A 20,961-nucleotide genomic window follows, 5' to 3' on the forward strand; every position below is an offset into this window, starting at 1 on the left:
GCCCTGCACTTTCTTCCTTTTCATATCACTGTCCAGTTCCCTTTTGAATGCTTCAATTGAACCTGCCTCCACCACTTTCTCAGGCAGTGCATTCCAGACCTTAACCACTCGCTGTGTGAAAAAGTTTTTCCTTATGTCACTTTTGCTTCTCTTAACAAATACTTTAAATCTGTACCCTTTCATTCTCGATCCTTTCACGAACAGTTTCTCTCTATCTACTCTGTCCAGACCCCTCATGATTTTGAATACCTCTATCAAATCACCTCTTAGCCTTCTCTTCTCCAAGGAAAACAGTCCTAACTTCTCCAATCTATCTTCATAACTGAAATTCCTGATCCCTGGAACCATTCTCATCAATCTTTTCTGTACTCTCTCCAATACCCTCATATCTTTCCTAAAGTGCAGCACCCAGAACTGGACGCAATACTCCAACTGAGGCCAAACTAGTGTCTTATACAAGTTCAACATAACTTCCTTGCTCTTGTACTCTATGGCCCTGTTAATAAAGCCCAGGATACTGTTTGCTTTATTAACCACTCTCTCAACCTATCCTGCCACCTTCAATGGCTTATGCACATATACACCTAGGTCCCTCTGCTCCTGCATTCCCTTGAGAATTGTACCCTTTATTCTATATTGTCTCTCCATAACAAAATGAATCACTTCACATTTCTCTGCATTGACCTTCATCTGTCACCTGTCTGCCCATTCCACCAACTTGTCTATGTCCTTTTGGAGTTCTACACTATCCTCCTCACAGTTCACAATGCTTCCAAGTTTCGTATCATCTGCAAACTTTGAAATTGTGTGCTGTACACCAAGGTCTAGGTCATTAGTATATATCAGGAAAAGCAAGGGTCCCAACACTGATCCCTGGAGAACTCCACTACAAACCTTCCTCCAGCCCGAAAAACATCCATTAACCACTAATCTTTGTTTCCTGTCACTCAGCCAATTTCATATCCATGTTGTTATCGTCCCTTTTATTCCATGAGCTATAAGTTTGCTCACAAGTCTGTTGTGTGGCACTGTATCAAATGCCTTTTGAAAGTCCATGTACACCACATCAACAGCATTGCCCTCATCAACCCTCTCTGTTGACTCCTCAAAAAACTCCAGCAAGTTAGTTACACATGATTTTTCCTTAAGACATCCATGCTGGCTTTCCTTAATTAACCCGCATTTGTCCATGTGACTATTGATTTTGTCCCAAATTATTTTTTATAGAAGTTTTCCCACCACCGAAGTTAAACTGACTGGCCTGAAATTGCTGGGCTTATATTTACACCCTTTTTTGAACATCACTGAGATTGCAGGGTGCTTCTTTTTAATTTTATTCTCCTCTCCAATTCATGGATGCAAGGTACCATTTTAACGGCCTTGAGCCTGACTGGGTGAATAAGCTAACTCAGAGAAAGACTTGCATTTATTTAGCCCCTTTCACAGCCTTGGTGTCAGCTGTGGCTCATTTGATTGCACTTTGTTCATAGGGTGTGGGTTCAGGTCCCACTCCAGGAGTTAAGTGTGTCAATCTAGGCTGACACTACAGTGCAGTACTCAGGGAGGTGCTGTCTTTCCGATATTAAACTGACACCCTGCCTTGCCTTTCAACTGGATGTAAAAGATCCCAAGGCACTATTTTGAAGAAGAGCAGGGGAGTCCTCCCCATCTCCTGCCCAATATTTATCTCAATCAACATCACTGAAACAGGTTATCTGGTCACTATCACATTGCTGTTTGTGGGATCTTGCTGTGTGCAAATTGGCTGCCACATTACGACAGTGACTACACTTTAAAAAGTACTGCATTGGCTGTAAAGTGCTTTGAGACATCTAGTGGTTGTGAAAGCCGCTGTACAAATGCAAGTCTTTCTTTCTTTTTCTTTTCTCAGGCCATCCCAAAATACTTTCCAGCCAATGACGCACTTTTGAAGTGTCGGCACTGTATCCACAGTATTTTGCTTTTGTATAAGAACATAAGAAATAGGAGCAGGAGTAGGCCATTTGGCCCTTCGAGCCTGCTCCTTCATTCAGTGCGATCATGGCTGATTTTCTCCCTCAGCTCCACCTTCTCACACTATCCCATATCCCTTAATTCCCTTTGTATCCAAAAATCTATCAATTTCTGTCTTGAAATGCGGGAAAGGTGGCAGACAATGTGTACACAGCAAGGTCCCACAAACAGCAATCTGACAAATGACCAGATAATGGTTGAGGGTTAAAAATTGTCCAGCACACCAGGGAGAACTCACCCTGTCCTTCTTCAAAAATAATCCAATGGGATGTTTATGGCCCTGAGAGGACAAAGAGGGCCTGGGTTTAACGGTTCACATGAAAGACGGCACTTCTGACAGTGCAGCCCTCCCTCAGTACCATAATGAAATGTTGGGATGGATTACATACTCAAGTCTTTGGAGCAGCATTTGAATCCACAGGCCTCTGACTCTGAAACAGAAAGTAGTGTCCAAGTATTTCTCAGGCAATCAACTACTTTAATATATAGCCACTGTTATTAAGCAGGAGAAACATGGCAGCCAATTAGTACATAGCAATGTCCTATTAGATGAATGACCTGTTTCAGTGGTATTGATTCAGTGATAAATATTGACCAGGACACTGGGAAGAGCTATCCTGCTCTGAGTAGTGCCGTGGGATTTGTTACAGGAATGTATCCCTCGGTTTAATCTGAATGATAACACATCTGGCAATGTCAACCTAGATTTGCAGGAATGTAGGAGCATAGGAACTGGAGTAGCCCCTTGAGCCTCTTCCACCATTTACTGAGATCATGGCTGATTTGTCACCTTTGTTCCAGTGAAGTTATAAAGGAATGATGCCACAGTGAGTTTTAACAATGAGCTGTTGAAACATTAAGATCCTGAAATCCCAGGTTTTGGTTCAACACTTCGCTCTGGGGCAATGGCAACTTTAAAATCTCTGTAAGCTACCCCAGTCATAGAATCATAGAATGTTTAAAGCACAGAAAGAGGCCACTTAGCCCATTGTGTCTGTACCAGCCAAAAAACGATCCACCTATTCTAATCCCACCTTCCAGCATTTGGTCCGTAGTCCTGCAGATTACGGCACTTGAGGTGCATATCCAGACTCCTTTTGAATGAGTTGAGGGTTTCTGCCTCAACTACCCTTTCAGGCAGTGAGTTCCAGACTTCCTCCACCCTCTGGGTGAAAAGGTTTTTCTCATCTCCCCTCTAATTTTTCTACCAATCACTTTAAAACTATGCCCCTCGTCACTGACCTCTCTGCTAAGGTGAATAGACCCTTCACCTCCACTCTATCCAGGCCCCTCAAAATTTTGTACATTTCAATCAGATCTCCCCTCAGCCTTCTCTGTTCCAATGAGAACAGCCCCAGCCTATCCAATCTTTCCTCATAGCTGCATTTTCTAGTCCTGGCAACATCCTTGTAAATCTCTAGTGCAATTACATCCTTTCTGTAATGAGGTGACCAGAACTGCACACAGTACTCAAGTTGTGGCCTAACCAATGATTTATACAGTTCCAGCATAACCTCCCTGCTCTTGTATTCTATACCTCAGCTAATAAAGGAAAGGATTCCATATGCCTTCTTAACCACCTTATCGACCTGTCAAAGAACAAAGAACAAAGATAATTACAGCACAGGAACAGGCCCTTCGGCCCTCCAAGCCTGCGCCGATCCAGATCCTCTCTCTAAACATGTCGCCTATTTTCTAAGGTTCTGTATCTCTTTTCTTCCTGCCCATTCATGTATCTGTCTAGATACATCTTAAAAGACTCCATCGTACCCGCATCTACCACCTCCGCTGGCAATGCGTTCCAGGTGCCCACCACCCTCTGCGTAAAGAACTTTCCACGCATATCCCCCCTAAACTTTTCCCCTTTCACTTTGAACTCGTGTCCTCTAGTAATTGAAACCCCCACTCTGGGAAAAAGCCTCTTGCTATCCACCCTGTCTATACCTCTCATGATTTTGTACACCTCAATCAGGTCCCCCCTCAACCTCCGTCTTTCTAATGAAAATAATCCTAATCTACTCAACCTCTCTTCATAGCTAGCGCCCTCCATACCAGGCAACATCCTGGTGAACCTCCTCTGCACCCTCTCCAAAGCATCCACATCCTTTTGATAATGTGGCGACCAGAACTGTACGCAGTATTCCAAATGTGGCCGAACCAAAGTCCTATACAACTGTAACATGACCTGCCAACTCTTGTACTCAATGCCCCGTCCGATGAAGGAAAGCATGCCGTATGCCTTCTTGACCACTCTATTTACCTGCGTTGCCACCTTCAGGGAACAGTGGACCTGAACACCCAAATCTCTCTGGACATCAATTTTCCCCAGGACTTTTCCATTTACTGTATAGTTCACTCTTGAATTGGATCTTCCAAAATGCATCACCTCGCATTTGCCCTGATTGAACTCCATCTGCCATTTCTCTGCCCAACTCTCCAATCTATCTATATTCTGCTGTATTCTCTGACAGTCCCCTTCACTATCTGCTACTCCACCAATCTTAGTGTCGTCTGCAAACTTGCTAATCAGTCCACCTATACTTTCCTCCAAATCATTAATGTATATCACAAACAACAGTGGTCCCAGCACGGATCCCTGTGGAACACCACTGGTCACACGTCTCCATTTTGAGAAACTCCCTTCTACTGCTACTCTCTGTCTCCTGTTGCCAAGCCAGTTCTTTATCCATCTAGCTAGTACACCTTGGACCCCAAGCGCCTTCACTTTCTCCATCAGCCTGCCATGGGGAACCTTATCAAACGCCTTACTGAAGTCCATGTATATGACATCGACAGCCCTTCCCTCATCAATCAACTTTGTCACTTCCTCAAAGAATTCTATTAAGTTGGTAAGACATGACCTTCCCTGCACAAAACCATGTTGCCTATCACTGATGAGCCCATTTTCTTCCAAATGGGAATAGATCCTATCCCTCAGTATCTTCTCCAGCAGCTTCCCTACCACTGACGTCAGGCTCACCGGTCTATAATTACCTGGATTATCCCTGCTACCCTTCTTAAACAAGGGGACAACATTAGCAATTCTCCAGTCCTCCGGGACCTCACCCGTGTTTAAGGATGCTGCAAAGATATCTGTTAAGGCCCCAGCTATTTCCTCTCTCGCTTCCCTCAGTAACCTGGGATAGATCCCATCCGGACCTGGGGACTTGTCCACCTTAATGCCCTTTAGAATACCCAACACTTCCTCCCTCCTTATGCCGACTTGACCTAGAGTAATCAAACATCTGTTCCTAACCTCAACATCCGTCATGTCCCTCTCCTCGGTGAATACCGATGCAAAGTACTCGTTTAGAATCTCACCCATTTTCTCTGAGTCCAAGCATAACATTCCTCCTTTGTCCTTGAGTGGGCCAATCCTTTCTCTAGTTACCCTCTTTCTCCTTATATATGAATAAAAGGCTTTGGGATTTTCCTTAACTCTGTTTGCTAAAGATATTTCATGACCCCTTTTAGCCCTCTTAATTCCTCGTTTCAGATTGGTCCTACATTCCCGATATTCTTTCAAAGCTTCGTCTTTCATCAGCCGCCTAGACCTTATGTATGCTTCCTTTTTCCTCTTAGCTAGTCTCACAATTTCACCTGTCATCCATGGTTCCCTAATCTTGCAATTTCTATCCCTCATTTTCACAGGAACATGTCTCTCCTGCACGCTAATCAACCTCTCTTTAAAAGCCTCCCACATATCACATGTGGATTTACCTTCAAACAGCTGCTCCCAATCTACATTTCCCAGCTCCTGCCGAATTTTGGTATAGTTGGCCTTCCCCCAATTTAGCACTCTTCCTTTAGGACCACTCTCGTCTTTGTCCATGAGTATTTTAAAGCTTACGGAATTGTGATCACTATTCCCAAAGTAGTCCCCTACTGAATCTTCAACAACCTGGCCGGGCTCATTCCCCAACACCAGGTCCAGTATGGCCCCTTCCCGAGTTGGACTATTTACATACTGCTCTAGAAGACCCTCCTGGATGCTCCTTACAAATTCTGCTCCATCTGGACCTCTAACACTAAGCGAATCCCAGTCAATGTTGGGAAAATTAAAATCTCCTATCACCACCACCCTGTTGCTCCTACATCTTTCCATAATCTGTTTACATATTTGTACCTCTATCTCACGCTCGCTGTTGGGAGGCCTGTAGTACAGCCCCAACATTGTTACCGCACCCTTCCTATTTCTGAGTTCTGTCCATATTGCCTCACTGCTCGAGTCCTCCATAGTGCCCTCCTTCAGCACAGCTGTGATATCCTCTTTGACCAGTAATGCAACTCCTCCACCCCTTTTACCTCCCTCTCTATCCCGCCTGAAGCATCGATATCCTGGGATATTTAGTTGCCAATCATGCCCTTCCCTCAACCAAGTCTCAGTAATAGCAATAACATCATACTCCCAGGTACTAATCCAAGCCCTAAGTTCATCTGCCTTACCTACTACACTTCTTGCATTAAAACAAATGCACCTCAGACCACCAGTCCCTTTATATTCATCATCTGCTCCCTGCCTGCTCTTCCCCTTAGTGACACTGACTTCATTATCTAGTTCCTTACAGGCTTTTGTTACTACCTCCTTACTGTCAACTGACCTCAATTGGTTCCCATCCCCCTGCCACATTAGTTTAAACCCTCCCCAACAGCGTTAGCAAAAGCACCTCCAAGGACATTGGTTCCAGTCCGGCCCAGGTGTAGACCGTCCAATTTGTAATAGTCCCACCTCCCCCAGAACCGGTCCCAATGTCCCAAAAATCTGAACCCCTCCTTCCTGCACCATCTCTCAAGCCACGCATTCATCCTGACTATTCTTTCATTTTTACTCTGACTATCACGTGGCACTGGTAGTAATCCTGAGATTACTACCTCTGAGGTCCTACTTTTTAACTTGGCTCCTAACTCCCTAAACTCTGCTTGTAGGACCTCATCCCGTTTTTTACCTATATCATTAGTGCCTATGTGCACAATGACAACTGGCTGTTCACCCTCCCCCTTTAGAATGTTCTGCAGCCGATCTGAGACATCCCTGACCCGTGCACCTGGGAGGCAACATACCATTCGGGAGCCTCGTTTTCGACCACAGAACCGCCTATCTACTCCCCTTACAATCGAATCCCCTACGACTATAGCCCTTCCACTCTTTTTCCCGCCCTTCTGAACAGCAGAGCCAGCCACGGTGCCATGGACCTGGCTACTGCTGCCTTCCCCTGGTGAGCCATCTCCCTCAACAGTATCCAAAACGGTATACTTGTTTTGGAGGGAGATGACCGCAGGGGACTCCTGCGCTGCCTTCCTGCTCTTTCTCTGCCTTTTGGTCACCCATTCCCTTTCTCCCTCAGCAATCCTAATCTGCGGTGTGACCAATTCACTAAACGTGCTATCCACGACCTCCTCAGCATCGCGCATGCTCCAAAGTGAGTCCATCCGCAGCTCGAGAGCCGTCATGCGGTCTAACAAGAGCTGCAGTTGGACACACTTCCTGCACGTGAAGGAGTCAGGGACATCAGCCATGTCCCTGAGCTCCCACATTGAGCAAGAGGAGCATGACACGGGTCTGAGATCTCCTGCCATTTTTAATCTTAAGCTTAACTTAGTTAAATGAAAAAGGAACGAAAAGTTTTTACCAATCACAATAAAACCAGAGAAATCGAAAAAGCCTTACCTTATAAACACCCCACCGAGTCCTTTTTTTTTGGTTAGAGGAGGAGGGCGGGTGGGAGACACGACAAGTGTGGTGTCTCGGGTTCAGAAACCGCCCAAATATATAGTGTTTTACTTACCCAGCAGCCCCCTGGCCTCCGCCGAAAAACAAAAGGAAATTAAATTTACTTTCAAACTGACCTTCCCAGCTGCTCACTCGCTCACACTCTGCTCCCGAAAAAGCTGCTGCAATGAAAGGAAAGTTATTTTAAACCGCCCAAATATATAGTGTTTTACTTACCCAGAAGCCCCCTGGCCTCCGCCGAAAAACAAAAGGAAATTAAATTTACTTTCAAACTGACCTTCCCAGCTGCTCACTCGCTCACACTCTGCTCCCGAAAAAGCTGCTGCAATGAAAGGCTACTTTCAAGGATCTGTGGACATTCACTCCAATGTCCCTGACTTCCTCTACACCTCTCAGTATTTTCCCATTAATCGTGTATTCCTTTGCCTTGTTTGACCTCCCTAAATGCATCACCTCACACTTCTCCAAGTTGAATTCCATTTTCCACTTTTCTGCCCTTCTGACCAGACCATCAATATCTTCCTGCAGCCTACAGCTATCCACCACACGGCCAATCTTTGTGTCGTCTGCAAACCTCTTGATCATGCCCCCTACATTTACATCCAAATCATTAATATATACTACAAAAAGAAGGGGGTCCAGTGCTGAGCCCTGCGGAACGCCACTGGAAACAGCCCTCCAGTCGCTAAAACAGCCGTCAAAAATTACCCTTTGTTTCCTGCCACTGAGCCAATTTTGTATCCACCTTGCTGCATTTCCCTAAATCCCATGGGATTTTATTTTTTTAACCAGTCTGCCATGTGAGACCTTGTCAAAATCCTTGCTAAAATCCATGTAGACCATATCAACTGCACAACCCCCATCTATCTTCCTTGTTACTTCTTCAAAAAATTCTATCAGGTTGGTCAAACAAGATCTTCCCTTAACAAATCCATGCTGACTATCTTTGATTAACTAATGCCTTTCTAAGTGACCGTTTTTCCTGTGTGTCAGAATACATTCCAATAATTTGCCCACTATTGAGGTTAGACTGACTGGCCTGCAATTATTTGGTCTCTCCTTCGCTCCCTTTTTAAACAGAGGGACAATGTTAGCAGTTCTCCAGTCCTCTAGCACCACACTTGTAACCAGTGAAGACTGGAAAATGATGCTCAGACCCTCTGCTGTTTCCTTTCTTGCTTCTTTTAACAGTCTAGGGTACATTTCATCTGGCCCTGGTGATTTATCAACTTTCAAGGATGCTGATCCCATTAATATTTCCCCTCTCCCTTGTTTATCACATCCAATACTTCATGCTCCTCCTCCTTAAATACAATATCTGCATCATCCCCCTCTTTTGTGCAGACAGATGCAAAGTATTCATCAAGAAACATACCAATATCTTCCACCCCTACACATAGGTTACCTTTTTGGTCTTTTATTGGCCCTACTCTCTTCTTAGTTATCCTCTTACTCTAAATGTATTGATAAAACATTTTTGGGTTCACTTTGATTTTGCTTGCCAATATTCTTTCATGCCCTCTCTTTGCTTTCCTAATTTCCTTTTTTATTTCACCCCTCCACTTTCTATACTCCTCTCGGCTTTTTGTAGTATTGAGTTCTCGGTGTCAGACATAAGCTTTCCTTTTCTGCCTTATCTTACCCTGTTAGCTCCTTGACATCCATGGGGCTCTAGATTTGGCCGTTTCACCCTTTTTCTTTGTGGGAACATGTTTACTCTGAAACCCTTGAATCTCCCCTTTGAATGCCTCCCACTGCTCTGACACTGATTTATCTTCAAGTAGCTAAATCACTTCTCAGTTCAGTAAAATTGGCCTTGCCCCAATTGAGGACTCTAACTCCTGTTCTATCTATGTCCTTTTCCATAATTATGCTAAAACGGACTGAATTATGATCGCTATCACCAAAATGCTCTCCCACTGCCACTCCTTCCACCTGCCCATCTTCACTTCCTAAAACTAAGTCCAACACTGCGCCCTCTCTTGTTGGACTTGCTACATACTGGGCAAAAAAGTTCTCCTGAATGCACCTCAAGAATTCTGCTCCCTCAATTCCTTTCACACTAAAACTATCCCAGTTAATGTTGGGGTAGTTAAAATCCCCTACTTCTCAGAGATTTGCCTACATATCTGCTCTTCTATCTCCCTCTGACTGTGTTTGGGGTCTTTGGTACACTCCCAGCAGTGTGATTGCCCCTTTTTTGTTCCTTAGCTCAATCCATATGGCCTCAATTGACAAACCTTCCAACATATCATCCCTCCTCACAGCTGTAATAGTTTCCTTTACCAAAATTGCCACTCCCCCTCCTTTCTTATTCCCCTCCCTATCGTGTCTGAAAACCCTGTAACCAGGAATGTTGAGCTGCCATTCCTGTCCCTCCTTAAGCCATGTTTCTGTAATAGCTATGATATCATACTGCCATGTGTCTATCTGTGCCCTCAGCTCATCTGCTTTATTTGCTATACTCCTTGCATTGAGCACTACCAAACTTTTCTTTATTTTCTAGCCCTCATTTCCTCTGTCTTCCAGACTCCTCCATTAATTTTCTGCCTTCCATTTTAATTTGTGATTTTGTCCCAACTGAGTTTATCCTCAGGTCCCCATCTCCCTGCCAATGAGTTTAAACCCTCCCCAACAGCATTAGCAAAACGTCCCGCAAGGAACACAGTCCCGGCTCTGTTCAGGTGCAAGCCTTCCGGCCTGTACAGGTCCCATCTTTCCCAGGGCTGGTCCCAATGTCCCAGGAATATGAAGCCCTCCCTCCTGCACCATCTTTCCAACCATGCATTCATCTGTCTTATCCTTCTATTTCTATACTCACTTGCGTGTGGCACTGGGAGTAATCCGGAGATGACTACTTTTGAGGTCCTGCATGGTAATTTTTTACCTAACTCTCTAAATTCTGACTGCAAGACCACATCCCTCTTTCTACCTATGTCATTGGTTCCGATGTGGACCACGACTGCTGGCTGTTCACCCTCCCCCTTCAGGATGCTCTGCAGCTGCTCAGTGACATCCTTGACCCTGGCACCAGGGAGGCATCACACCATCCAGGATTCACATCTGTGGCCACAGAAACACCTGTTTGTTCCCCTGACTATTGAATCACCTATCACTATGGCTCTTCCAGTCTTCCCTGTACCCCCCCTGTTCAGCTGAGCTACCTGTGGTGCTATGGACTTGGCTCTGGCTGCACTCCCCAGGTGAAGCATCACTTTCCTCAGTATTCAGAACTGAATACCTGTTGGAGAGTGAGATGCACTCAGGGGTCTCCTGCACTACCTGCCTGATTCTTTTTAACTGCCTGGTGATCACCCATTCCCTCTCTCCCTGCATACTCTTAAGCTGTGGGTATCCACATCTATAATTGTGCTTTCTACATAGTTCTCATCCTCATGAATGCATCGCAATGCAACCAGCTGCCGCTCAAGTTCCAAAACCCGGAGCTCAAGCTGCTTCAATTGATGACACTTCCTGCACAAATGGATATCCAGGATCCGGGAAGCATCCTGGAGCTCCCAAATAGCACAGGAGGTGCACTCTCGAGGTTAAAGCAACCCGGCCATTCCTTTATTTATTAGTTGACCCCTTTGCTACTGCTAAAAAAAACCTTACCAATACTACAACACCTTAGAATTATTAATAAAACCTGATTAGTACTGATAAATCCTACTAAAAATCAATACAGTTCACTAGTTAAAATAAACCTTACTCAAAAAAACCCAGCTACTAACTTGTTCCTTATTATTAGGCTATTTACACATGCACCCTAATAGTGATGTACTAATCCAACTATTTACACACGCACTCTAACACTAATGTACTAACCCGGCTATTTACTGATACTCCCTAACAGTAGTTACTCACCAATAAATCACCTTACACCTTTCCTGTGATGTCACTTTTCACTTTGTTTTCAAACTCCGGCATGCCTGGACTCCACTCCGCTGTTCTTCCGGAAGGTAAGTGTTGTAGGTCACGATCCTTGGGCGGTATTTATCAGCTCCCCGCTCTGTGTTCTTCCCGCAGGTCCAGTCCTCTCCACTGCTCTCCGGGAAGGTAAGTCCTAGAACCCTTCAAGATTTCTGTATTCCTCCAGCAGGTGGGATGTCTCAAAACCCAGTGAGACCAATCATGAAGTCCCATGGTGCTGCGCAGGAGCATTATCAGACACATAGCTACATAAATAGATCAGGTGACCAAAACCTTGCTCAAAGAGGTCAGCTGCAAAGAGTGACTGAACAGAGGAGAAAGGTAGAGATGGGAAAGGTTTAGAGAGAGAATTCCAGAGCTTAAGCTGATGCAACTTAAGGCACAGCCACCAATGGTGGAACAATGGGAATTGGAAATAAGCAAGAGCCCAGAATTAAAGAAGCCCAGAGATTTTGGAGCGAGGTGGTCACAGTTAGGAAGGGGCGAGACCATCGAGGGACAGCATGTAGAGGACCAAACTCAGCTGTGAAGACACCATGCCACCACCTAAAGTCACTGTCTAGGGCCTGACATGAAGAACATAGACGAGGTGTTGGAGAGACCCAGTGAATGCCTTTGCAGATGGGAAAATTAGAAAAGGACAATGAATCCACGACATCAGGCTCCCAGTACATTAGACCAGAGCACAGATCGGAGATTGGGATGTAATGACCAAACCCCACACCCCCATCTACGCTCCTGTTTAGTGGGGATCCATGGTAGGAGAGATGCTTCAGTGACATTACACAAAAGTTTCATGTTTCTGTTGCATTGTTAATCTCCTGATTCATTTAAGGAGATCTTAATACATTTTAAGGAGAAGCTAGATAAATACACAAGGAAGAAAGGTCTAGAAGAATATATTGATGGGGTTTGATGAAGTAGGGTGGGAGGAGATTTGTGTGGAGCATAAACATATTTTTTAAAACCCATGAAACTTCTAAACACAGTATGCAGGTACAGCAAGCAATTTGGAAGACAAAATGGAATGTTGGCCTTTATTGCAAGAGGATTGGGGTACAAGAATAAGGAAGACTTGCTGCAATTGTTTAGGGCTTTGGCAAGACTTCCCATGCAGTACTGTGCCCAGTTTTGGTCTTCATATCTCAGGAAGGATAACATTGCTTTGGAGGCGGTACAGCAAAGGTTCACTAGATTGGTTCCTGGGGTCAGAGGGTTGTCCTGTGAGAGGCTGAGTAATTTGTCCTATACTCTGAGTTTAGAAGAATGAGAGGTGATCTCATTGAAACATACAAGATTCTGAAGGGGCTGGACAGGGTAGACATTGAGAGCTTTGTTTCCCCTGGCTGGGGAATCTAGAACACGGGAGCACAGTCTCAGGATAAGGACTGAGATATGGAGAAATTTGTTCACCCAGGGAGCTGTGAAGCTTTGAAATTCTCTACCCCAGAGGGTTTTGGATGCTCCATCATTGAATATTTTTAAGGCGGAGAAAGACAGATTTTTGGTCTCTTGGGGAATCAAGGGATATGGGGAATGGGCGGGAAAGTGGAATTGATGCTGAAGATCAGCCATGATTGTATTGAATGGTGTAGCAGGCTTGAGGGGCCAAATGGTCTACTCCTGCTCCTATTTCTTATGTTCTTAAATGCTATGTGATATATATTACTGATTCATAAACAATTCTCAGTAAGCGAGATATTGCCGTTTAGGTGGTGGGACTCGACAGCACCTGTGTAGAGATGTTCCTGTTAAAATCTTATTAATAGAGGCACTGCAGATGGTTGGAGTGAATGCAGAAAGGCTGCTAGACTTGCTGACTGCCTTGATTTATTTTTAAAATAAAGACTTGCATTTCTATTGCGCTTTCCATGACATCAGGACGTCCTGAAACATTTTACAGCCAATAAATTACTTGTTTGAAATGGTGCCACTGTTGTACTGTAAGCACAGCAACCAATGTATGCACAGCAAGATCCCATAGAGATTTTTTAAATGTTAGTTGAGAGATGAATATTAGCTCGGAAATCTTCCCTGCTTTTCTTCAAATAGTGCGAAAGGATGTTTTACACCCACCTGAGTACAAAGACAGGGTTTCTGTTGAAAATTTCAGCTCTGACAATGCAGTATTTTCTCATTTCCTGTACAATTCACCTGAATGAGGTATTTAGGGTAGGTGGTGAGATCCCACAGCAACTCTGCAGAAATGTTCCTATGCAATCCTCCTTATTAAAGCGAGGGATGCTAATGGGGAGTATGTACTTAATTTTATGGAGTAGGATTTGAACCCATAAACATACAATTTTGGGGTGAGAGCACAACCCAGCAAGCTACTACTGCCACTGATGTAGGGAGGTAGGGAGCGGGTGGTTGAGTTTGGGTTGTGTACTGCTGCAGGGAAGTACCTGTTTTGCCTACCGGTTAATCAGAGCCTGATTATTGTCTTTCAGTGAAATGGTTCACTTTCAGATTCCACTTACTCTTCACAACTCCTGAGGCTTCACTTGTGCAAGGGATGATGTCACGAGAATGTCACAGATTAATCACCAATTTTAACTGACTGTCATTTGCAGTACTGGAAATGTGTTTGCTCAATACTGTGACCCCAGGCGATAACTCAGTGAAATAGTGGCCGTTCACGTCTTTAGCAATGAAGCTTCTATTCGCTCAATTCTGCATTCTGTCTGACCAATCTTACTCTGTCAGCAACCAGCTCCAATTCAAAAGCAGATGAATTTGTATTGGAGATTTGAAAGCCACAGGTATAGTTTTTCAATTCATTGCTGTCAAAAATTATGTCATCTCTCTCTGGCCTCTTCAACTGAAAATCAATCTGCTAATGGCTCCGATTCTAACAGCACAGAATTTTTAATTTCAGCAATTAAACTGAATTGTCGTCTTACTCCTCAACATTTTTCCTCGTCTTCTCCTGAAACCACGGACAGTTCCTGGGGTTTAAGTGCCCGCTGCATGTGTGAGCCTAGCCAGTGAGCAATGTTGTGCTGTTTGACTGTGGGTGTGGGGAAGGGGGATATCACACCAGCCGAGTGAGGGTGACTCACGTTGCCCAGTGATTGTGATGCGACTCTGACTGATTTTCTCCACCTTAGCTCAAGGAGTATTGCCAGCCCGAATGGGCAACGGACTGGGGACCTGCCAGGTCTGAACAGCTCAGGAGCATAATGGGCATTGCAGCTCCCTCAACCCTCCTCGCCCCCTGAACTACGCTCACCCCTTCACCTACTCCCCTTCACCCCTCAACCCTCCTCACCCCTTCACCTACTCCTCTTTATCCCTCAACCCTCCTCACCTCCCTCTTTACCCCTCACCACTTCTTACCCCCTCCTATTCTCATCTCCTCCACTTCACACACTCACCCCCTCACCTCCACCCTTTTACCACCTCACCACCTCCCCCTTCACCCCGTCAACCCCTCACCCCCTCACCACCTCACCTCCTTCTACTTCACCCAGCTCAACCCCTCACCCTTCTCACCTCCTCTTACCGTCTCACTCCCTCACCCTCTCACCCAACTCACCCTCTCATCTCCTCCCCTCATATCCCCTCAGTCCCTCACCCAATTCACCTTCTCAACCCCGCCCAACTCATCCTTTCACCCAACTGACCCCCTCACTTCTTCCCTTTCATGCCCTCACTCCCTCACCTGTACCACCACCCCCCCCCCCCCCCACCACTCACTCCACATACATTTAGTGGATGCAGGAACATACAGAAAATCCCTTGTGTAAGAGTACAGTCCACAGTGAGTGTGAGTTATGTGAACAAATATTGGGCTGAGGTAAAAGATGGAGATGTAAAATTTCAGTATTGAGGGAGTGCTGCACTGACAGAGGGTCAGTATTGAGTGAGTGCTGCACAGTCAGAGGGTCAGTACTGAGTGAGTGCTGCACAGTCAGAGGGTTAGTACTGAGTGAGCGCTTCACTGTCAGAGGGTCAGTACTGAGGGAGTGCTGCACTGCCGGAGGGTCAGTACTGAGGGAGCGCTGAACTGATGGGATGTTAAACGGAAGTCCTATCTGCCCTTTCAGGTGGTTATTAAAATTATTTGGCACTACTTTGAGGAAGAGCAAGGGAGTTCTCTATGGTGTCCTGGCCAATATTTATCCCTCAGTCTACACCTTTAACAAAAGGATTATCACATTGCTGTTTGTAGGAGCTTCCTGTGTTCAAATTGATTGCTGCATTTCCTACTTAAACAACAGTGACTAGATTTCATTGGCTGTAAAATTGACATCTTGATGCTGTGAAAGTTCTATAGGAATGTCAGTCTTTCTTCTTCCATTCATAAGTAATAAGGCAGCAGCCAACTTTGAGCTTTGCATCACTGATATGTTCCTGTAATCAGGTCTCTTTATTGGAGGAGAGAGTGGATAGCACCAAGAAGCAATTGATAGATGAATTTCTATCCTCTCTCTTTCTCTTGTACTCTTGTTTTTTTTTCACCCTTTCCATCTCACCCCTTCACTTTTTCTTTATCTCTCTCTTTTCACAATTAATCTCAGCTCTTCTCATCCTGTTTTTTTCGCCCTCACTTTTTCTGTTCTTTTGTGCTTTTATTATCACATCGTTCTGTATCTGCTGTGCATTCAATGCCTGAGTTGCCTATGAGTTGCTGTGCTATCCGTGGCTCTGGTATCTCAGAATCACCTCAAATCACCCTCACGTCCTGCATCAATTAGAAATTTGTGCCTGTAATCAGCAGAATAAAACTCAGGCGCTCAGTGCAGTGCGCTGCTGTGTATGACAATAAAAGCATATTGAGGCAGCCTAACCTCTCTACAAAAGAGCTACAGACCATGAACGTTACCCTTTTGTCTGATGACTAAAATTATTTTCAAATGAGTAAGTTATCTACATCAAACTGAAACACTGTTTGGAATGTTTTACACAGTATTCCTACTTCTGGTGTTTGGCTTCAAAACATGTTCATAAAGAAATCACCTTTTTAAAACTACTTGCTTCTAGTTCTGAACACTTTTCCCCTATTAGTGATTCTTTATTAGTGAGGATTTAGTACTGGCTATCTTATATTTATGGCCTTTAGCTTTGGTCTCCCCCAGACGTGGTAACACCTTTGCTACGTCTACTTTCTCAAACTCTTGCAAAATTTTCAAGGTCACCCCTTGTTTTCTCTTGAGAGAAGAGCCTCAGCCTGTTCAGTCCTTCCTGATGAGTGTAATCTCTCAGTTCTAATACAGGGCAAATATTAAATGGCACTGAGGTTAATTCCACACCCCGAGGTGCTCAGATTTCCTTTTGCTTGATGTATGGAGCCTGGGAAGTTCAAGACATCCAGTTTGCAGTGAGGCTTGTTCCTCGGACTTTGTGGGCAACCTTGTGAAGAGGTTGCAATATTACTTGTTGCTTTGATATGTGAACTATTGTAAAATTCACAATACTGCAAGTAATATCGAAAGAAAACATGGATTTTTATGATAACATAACTGAAACATTTTCAATCTACTACAGGAACCACACCAAAGCACATCTCACTCTATCAGGTACACCCACAAATCTCTGGCCATGTGTAACATGACATCACTTCCTTTGGTGATCTTCACTTACAGCTTCTTAAGGTGGTCCCACGTCCCACAACATCCCAAAGATAAAAAGATATGTACACTATACAATGATGTTGCGGTTGAAACTAACCATATATGATTAAAACAAAACTCTATTTCCAAGTAAGTAAGTTTAACACTCTCTAAATCATAGAAGTTCGCTGATTCATCCCAATCTTGTTATCATAAACCTCTCCCAGAGCTGAGTTCATTTTGTCGGCTCTTCAGACTCTGGTGACTCGGATCTCTGGGTAGTATGTTCTTCCTCTGGCTCGTAGCCTCATGTGTTCATCTTCAGACTTTGTCTTTGAACATGTCCGCGATGCTACAGGATTGTCACATGTCGTGTTGTCGTACAACTCTCTGAATTGACTTCAGTTTCATCTGAGAATTGCACTATTGGGTGCCAGACCTCGTACGATCTGGGCTGGTTGCATATCCTAGCAACCTCTACAGGATACCGAGTTCCCGATGCATGATTGAGGCTCTGACCTTCTGTCCTACTCGCAATAGAACTAATTCTGGTCCTGCTTGCCTGTCCTATAATGCCTTCATCTTCCCCTGTTTAGAAAGAAGTATATCCTTTACTGTGGAAAACTTAGAGAAATGATGACTGGGCAGGGTAGTTCTTACTTGCTTTTCAAACATCAATTCTGCTGGCGACAGTAAGCCCATGTCTGATGGAGTAGCTCTGAGGTGCAGCATTGTGACCTTGAGATCTTGTCCCATCTGTCGACACTTTAAAATTAGTGATTGCATGGTGCACACCATGCTTTCAGTTGTTGGACTTTAGATAATGTGGCGACGATGTCACATGATGGACTCCCCACCTGACACACACATCTTGGAATGGTCTTCCTGCATATTGCGGTCCATTATTGGAGATAATTTCCTCTGGCACACCAAATAGGCTGAACAGAGCACTGACTGTATCAGCAACCAGTGTGCTTGATGTATCTCGTAGCTGTCTGATGATCGGAAACTTGGTGAAGTAATCTGTAACAAGGAGGAAATCATCACCTTGAATGTGAAATAAATCTGTGCCGATCTTCACCCATGGATGTGAAAGTGTTTCATGTGGGATCAAGGACTCCTTCTGTTGAGTTGATTGACAACTTTGACATGCCTCACAGAATTTCACCACCATCTCAACATCACTGATTCCTGGCCAGTAGACCATCTCTCTGGCAATGTGTCTGGTACATTCTATTCCTAAATACCCTTGATGCAGTTGGATTAGAATATCAGAATGCAGAGCTTCGGGTATCAGGACAGGTTTGCCTTTGAAAATCAGCCCTTGTGCTTTACTGAGCTTGTTTCGATACGGCCAGAGACAGCGCAGACATTCAATTACTTCTCGTATGGTGTCAGGCCATCCTTCCACAACAATGATAGTGTAGGGTCACGTACTGTCTCATCTCTTAGTTACTCACAGTTGTGGGGTCCAAAACTCATGAGGTCGATCTTCAGGACATCTTCAATCTCTGTATCCACACCGTGGACATACAAATCTAGCAAGACATCTGCATCTTTATTCGGGCTGGGCAAACAACTCAGGGTGTCCGATGTGACCACTTTGCTGCCTGGTTTATATCGGACATCACAATCGTAGCCCTGGACCCTCACCAAGTCTCCACAACCACAGAGGAGCACTTGTAAGCAGTTTGCACCGTATGGTTTCAAGTGGCTTGTAGTCAGCCTCCACGGTAAAATGTTTTCCGAACAAGTAGGCGTGAAACCAAGTGATATCAAAAACTAAGGTTTCATGTTAGATGTTAGAGTAATTGGATTGGGTTTGTGAAAAATCCTTCGCGAAGGTGATTGGCTTCTCGTCCTGCATGATGCAGATGCCTAATCCCTTCTGGGATGCCTTCCAGTTCATAACTGGATACCTGAAAGCCATTTTCTGGATGATTCTGCTTTTTTTAAATACATATAGGCCTTCTAACAGATTTTCTTTTTCACAGGTACAACTTTGTTTCCATTTTTAGACAGGTTTCTTTTTTGAGGCCTTCCCCTTTTAAGAGTGGGAGGATAGCAGCAACTTTTTGTTTGCACAGCTTATTCATTTTTTAAAAATGGAGAGCAGTTTTTATTTAAGAGGGCTGTAGCTTGTAGTACCTGCAGCCGCCACAACCAGCCTTTTACTTTGTGCTGGATTGTTGCTGTTGAGCACTTCCTGCTTGTTTTAACATAGGCCCCACCCACAAAGTGGGAAAACGAAAGCAGTAATAGCTGTACTACCTATCAAATTTTTTGACCCACTGCCATATTAGTTGAAAGTTCCAATCTCCTGGCAAATTGGCTACTGTACTCAAAGTTTCAACACCTCCCAGGGTCCTCTCTGTGCTTTCTGCATGAATCTTCAGCCACTCCAGAAATCAGCTGTTCCTTGTTCTGTTTTGGTGCATTCTTCAGAAAAAAAAACAAATGCTGTCCTGATGTAATATTTGGTTGTCTTCAGGAAAAAAATGTATGCCAAACATTGCCACCATGTAATATTACTTGTTCCTTTGGTATGTGAAGTATTGTAATATTCACAGGACTGCAAGTAATATCCAAAGAAACAAAACGTGCTTGAAATACTCAGCAGGTCTGCCAGCATCTATGGAGAGAGAAACAAAGTTAACATTTCAGGTCAGTGACCTTTCATCAGAACTGGCAAAGGTTAGAAATGTAATAGATTTTAAGCAAATAAAGTGGGGGGTGGAGCAAAAGAGAACAAAAGGGAAGATGTTGATATGACAGAGGGTCACAGAGAATAACTGACAAGGAGGTCATGGGGCAAAGACAAAGAATGTGTTAATGGTGTGGTGAAAGACAAAGCGTTAGTGCAGAGAGGGTGTTAAATGACAGAATCATGAAAACCCTAGCCAATAGCACAAACATGAAAAATGATAATGGGCATGCACATGGTTAAAAAAAAATGAATGATGGAACAAACTAAAATAAAATGAAATAAAATCCTGGATAAATCCCCAGGCCCAAATGAGATATATCCCAGGCTGTTATGTGAGGCAAGGGAAGAGATTGCAGGGGCTCTGACACAAATTTTCAAATCCTCTCTGGCCACAGGAGAGGTGCCAGAGGACTGGAGAACAGCAAATGTGATACCATTATTCAAGAAGAGTAGCAGGGATAAACCAGGTAATTATAGGTCACTGAGTCTAAAATCAGTTGTAGAGAAACTATTGGAAAAAATTCTGAGGGACAGGGTTAATCTCCACTTGGAGAGGCAGGGATTAATCAAGGATAGTCAGCATGGATTTGTCAGGGAGAGATCATGTCTAACAAATTTGATTGAATTTTTTGAGGAGGTGACTAGGTGTGTAGATGAGGGTAAGGTAGTTGATGTAATCTACATGGACTTCAGTGAAGCTTTTGATAAGGTCCCGCCTGGGAGATTGGTTAAGAAGGTAAGAGCACATGGGATCCAGGGCAATTTGGCAAATTGGATCCAAAATTGGCTTAGTGGCAGGAGGTAGAGGGTGATGGTCGAGGGTTGTTTTTGCGATTGGAAGCTTGTGACCAGTGGTGTACCACAGTGATTATTGCTGGGACCCTTGCTGTTTGTAGTGTTCATTAATGATTTAGATGTGAATATAGGAGTTATGATCAGTAAGTTTGTGGATGACACGAAAATTGGTGGTGGTTTAAATAGTGAGGAGGATAGCCTTAGATTACAGGACGATATAGATGGGC

The 20,961-nt window shown here is 44.2% G+C and overlaps 1 protein-coding gene across 2 annotated transcripts in view; it reads left to right on the forward strand.

Moving 5' to 3' along the window:
* The window catches only part of rims4 (regulating synaptic membrane exocytosis 4), a 108,599-nt gene that overhangs the window by 31,127 nt on the left and 56,511 nt on the right, over positions 1 to 20,961 (forward strand). Inside the window, exon 2 of one of the 2 annotated variants that reach the window (XM_068048876.1) lies at positions 1,491 to 1,497. The exons of the other annotated variant lie outside the window; for it this stretch is intronic. Within the exon in view, the coding sequence (XP_067904977.1) occupies positions 1,491 to 1,497 (7 nt within the window). The remainder of the gene's footprint in view (positions 1 to 1,490; positions 1,498 to 20,961) is intronic. 2 annotated transcript variants of the gene reach the window in all.

Source organism: Heterodontus francisci, chromosome 16 (genome assembly GCF_036365525.1).
Source record: "Heterodontus francisci isolate sHetFra1 chromosome 16, sHetFra1.hap1, whole genome shotgun sequence".
NCBI lineage: Eukaryota > Metazoa > Chordata > Chondrichthyes > Heterodontiformes > Heterodontidae > Heterodontus > Heterodontus francisci.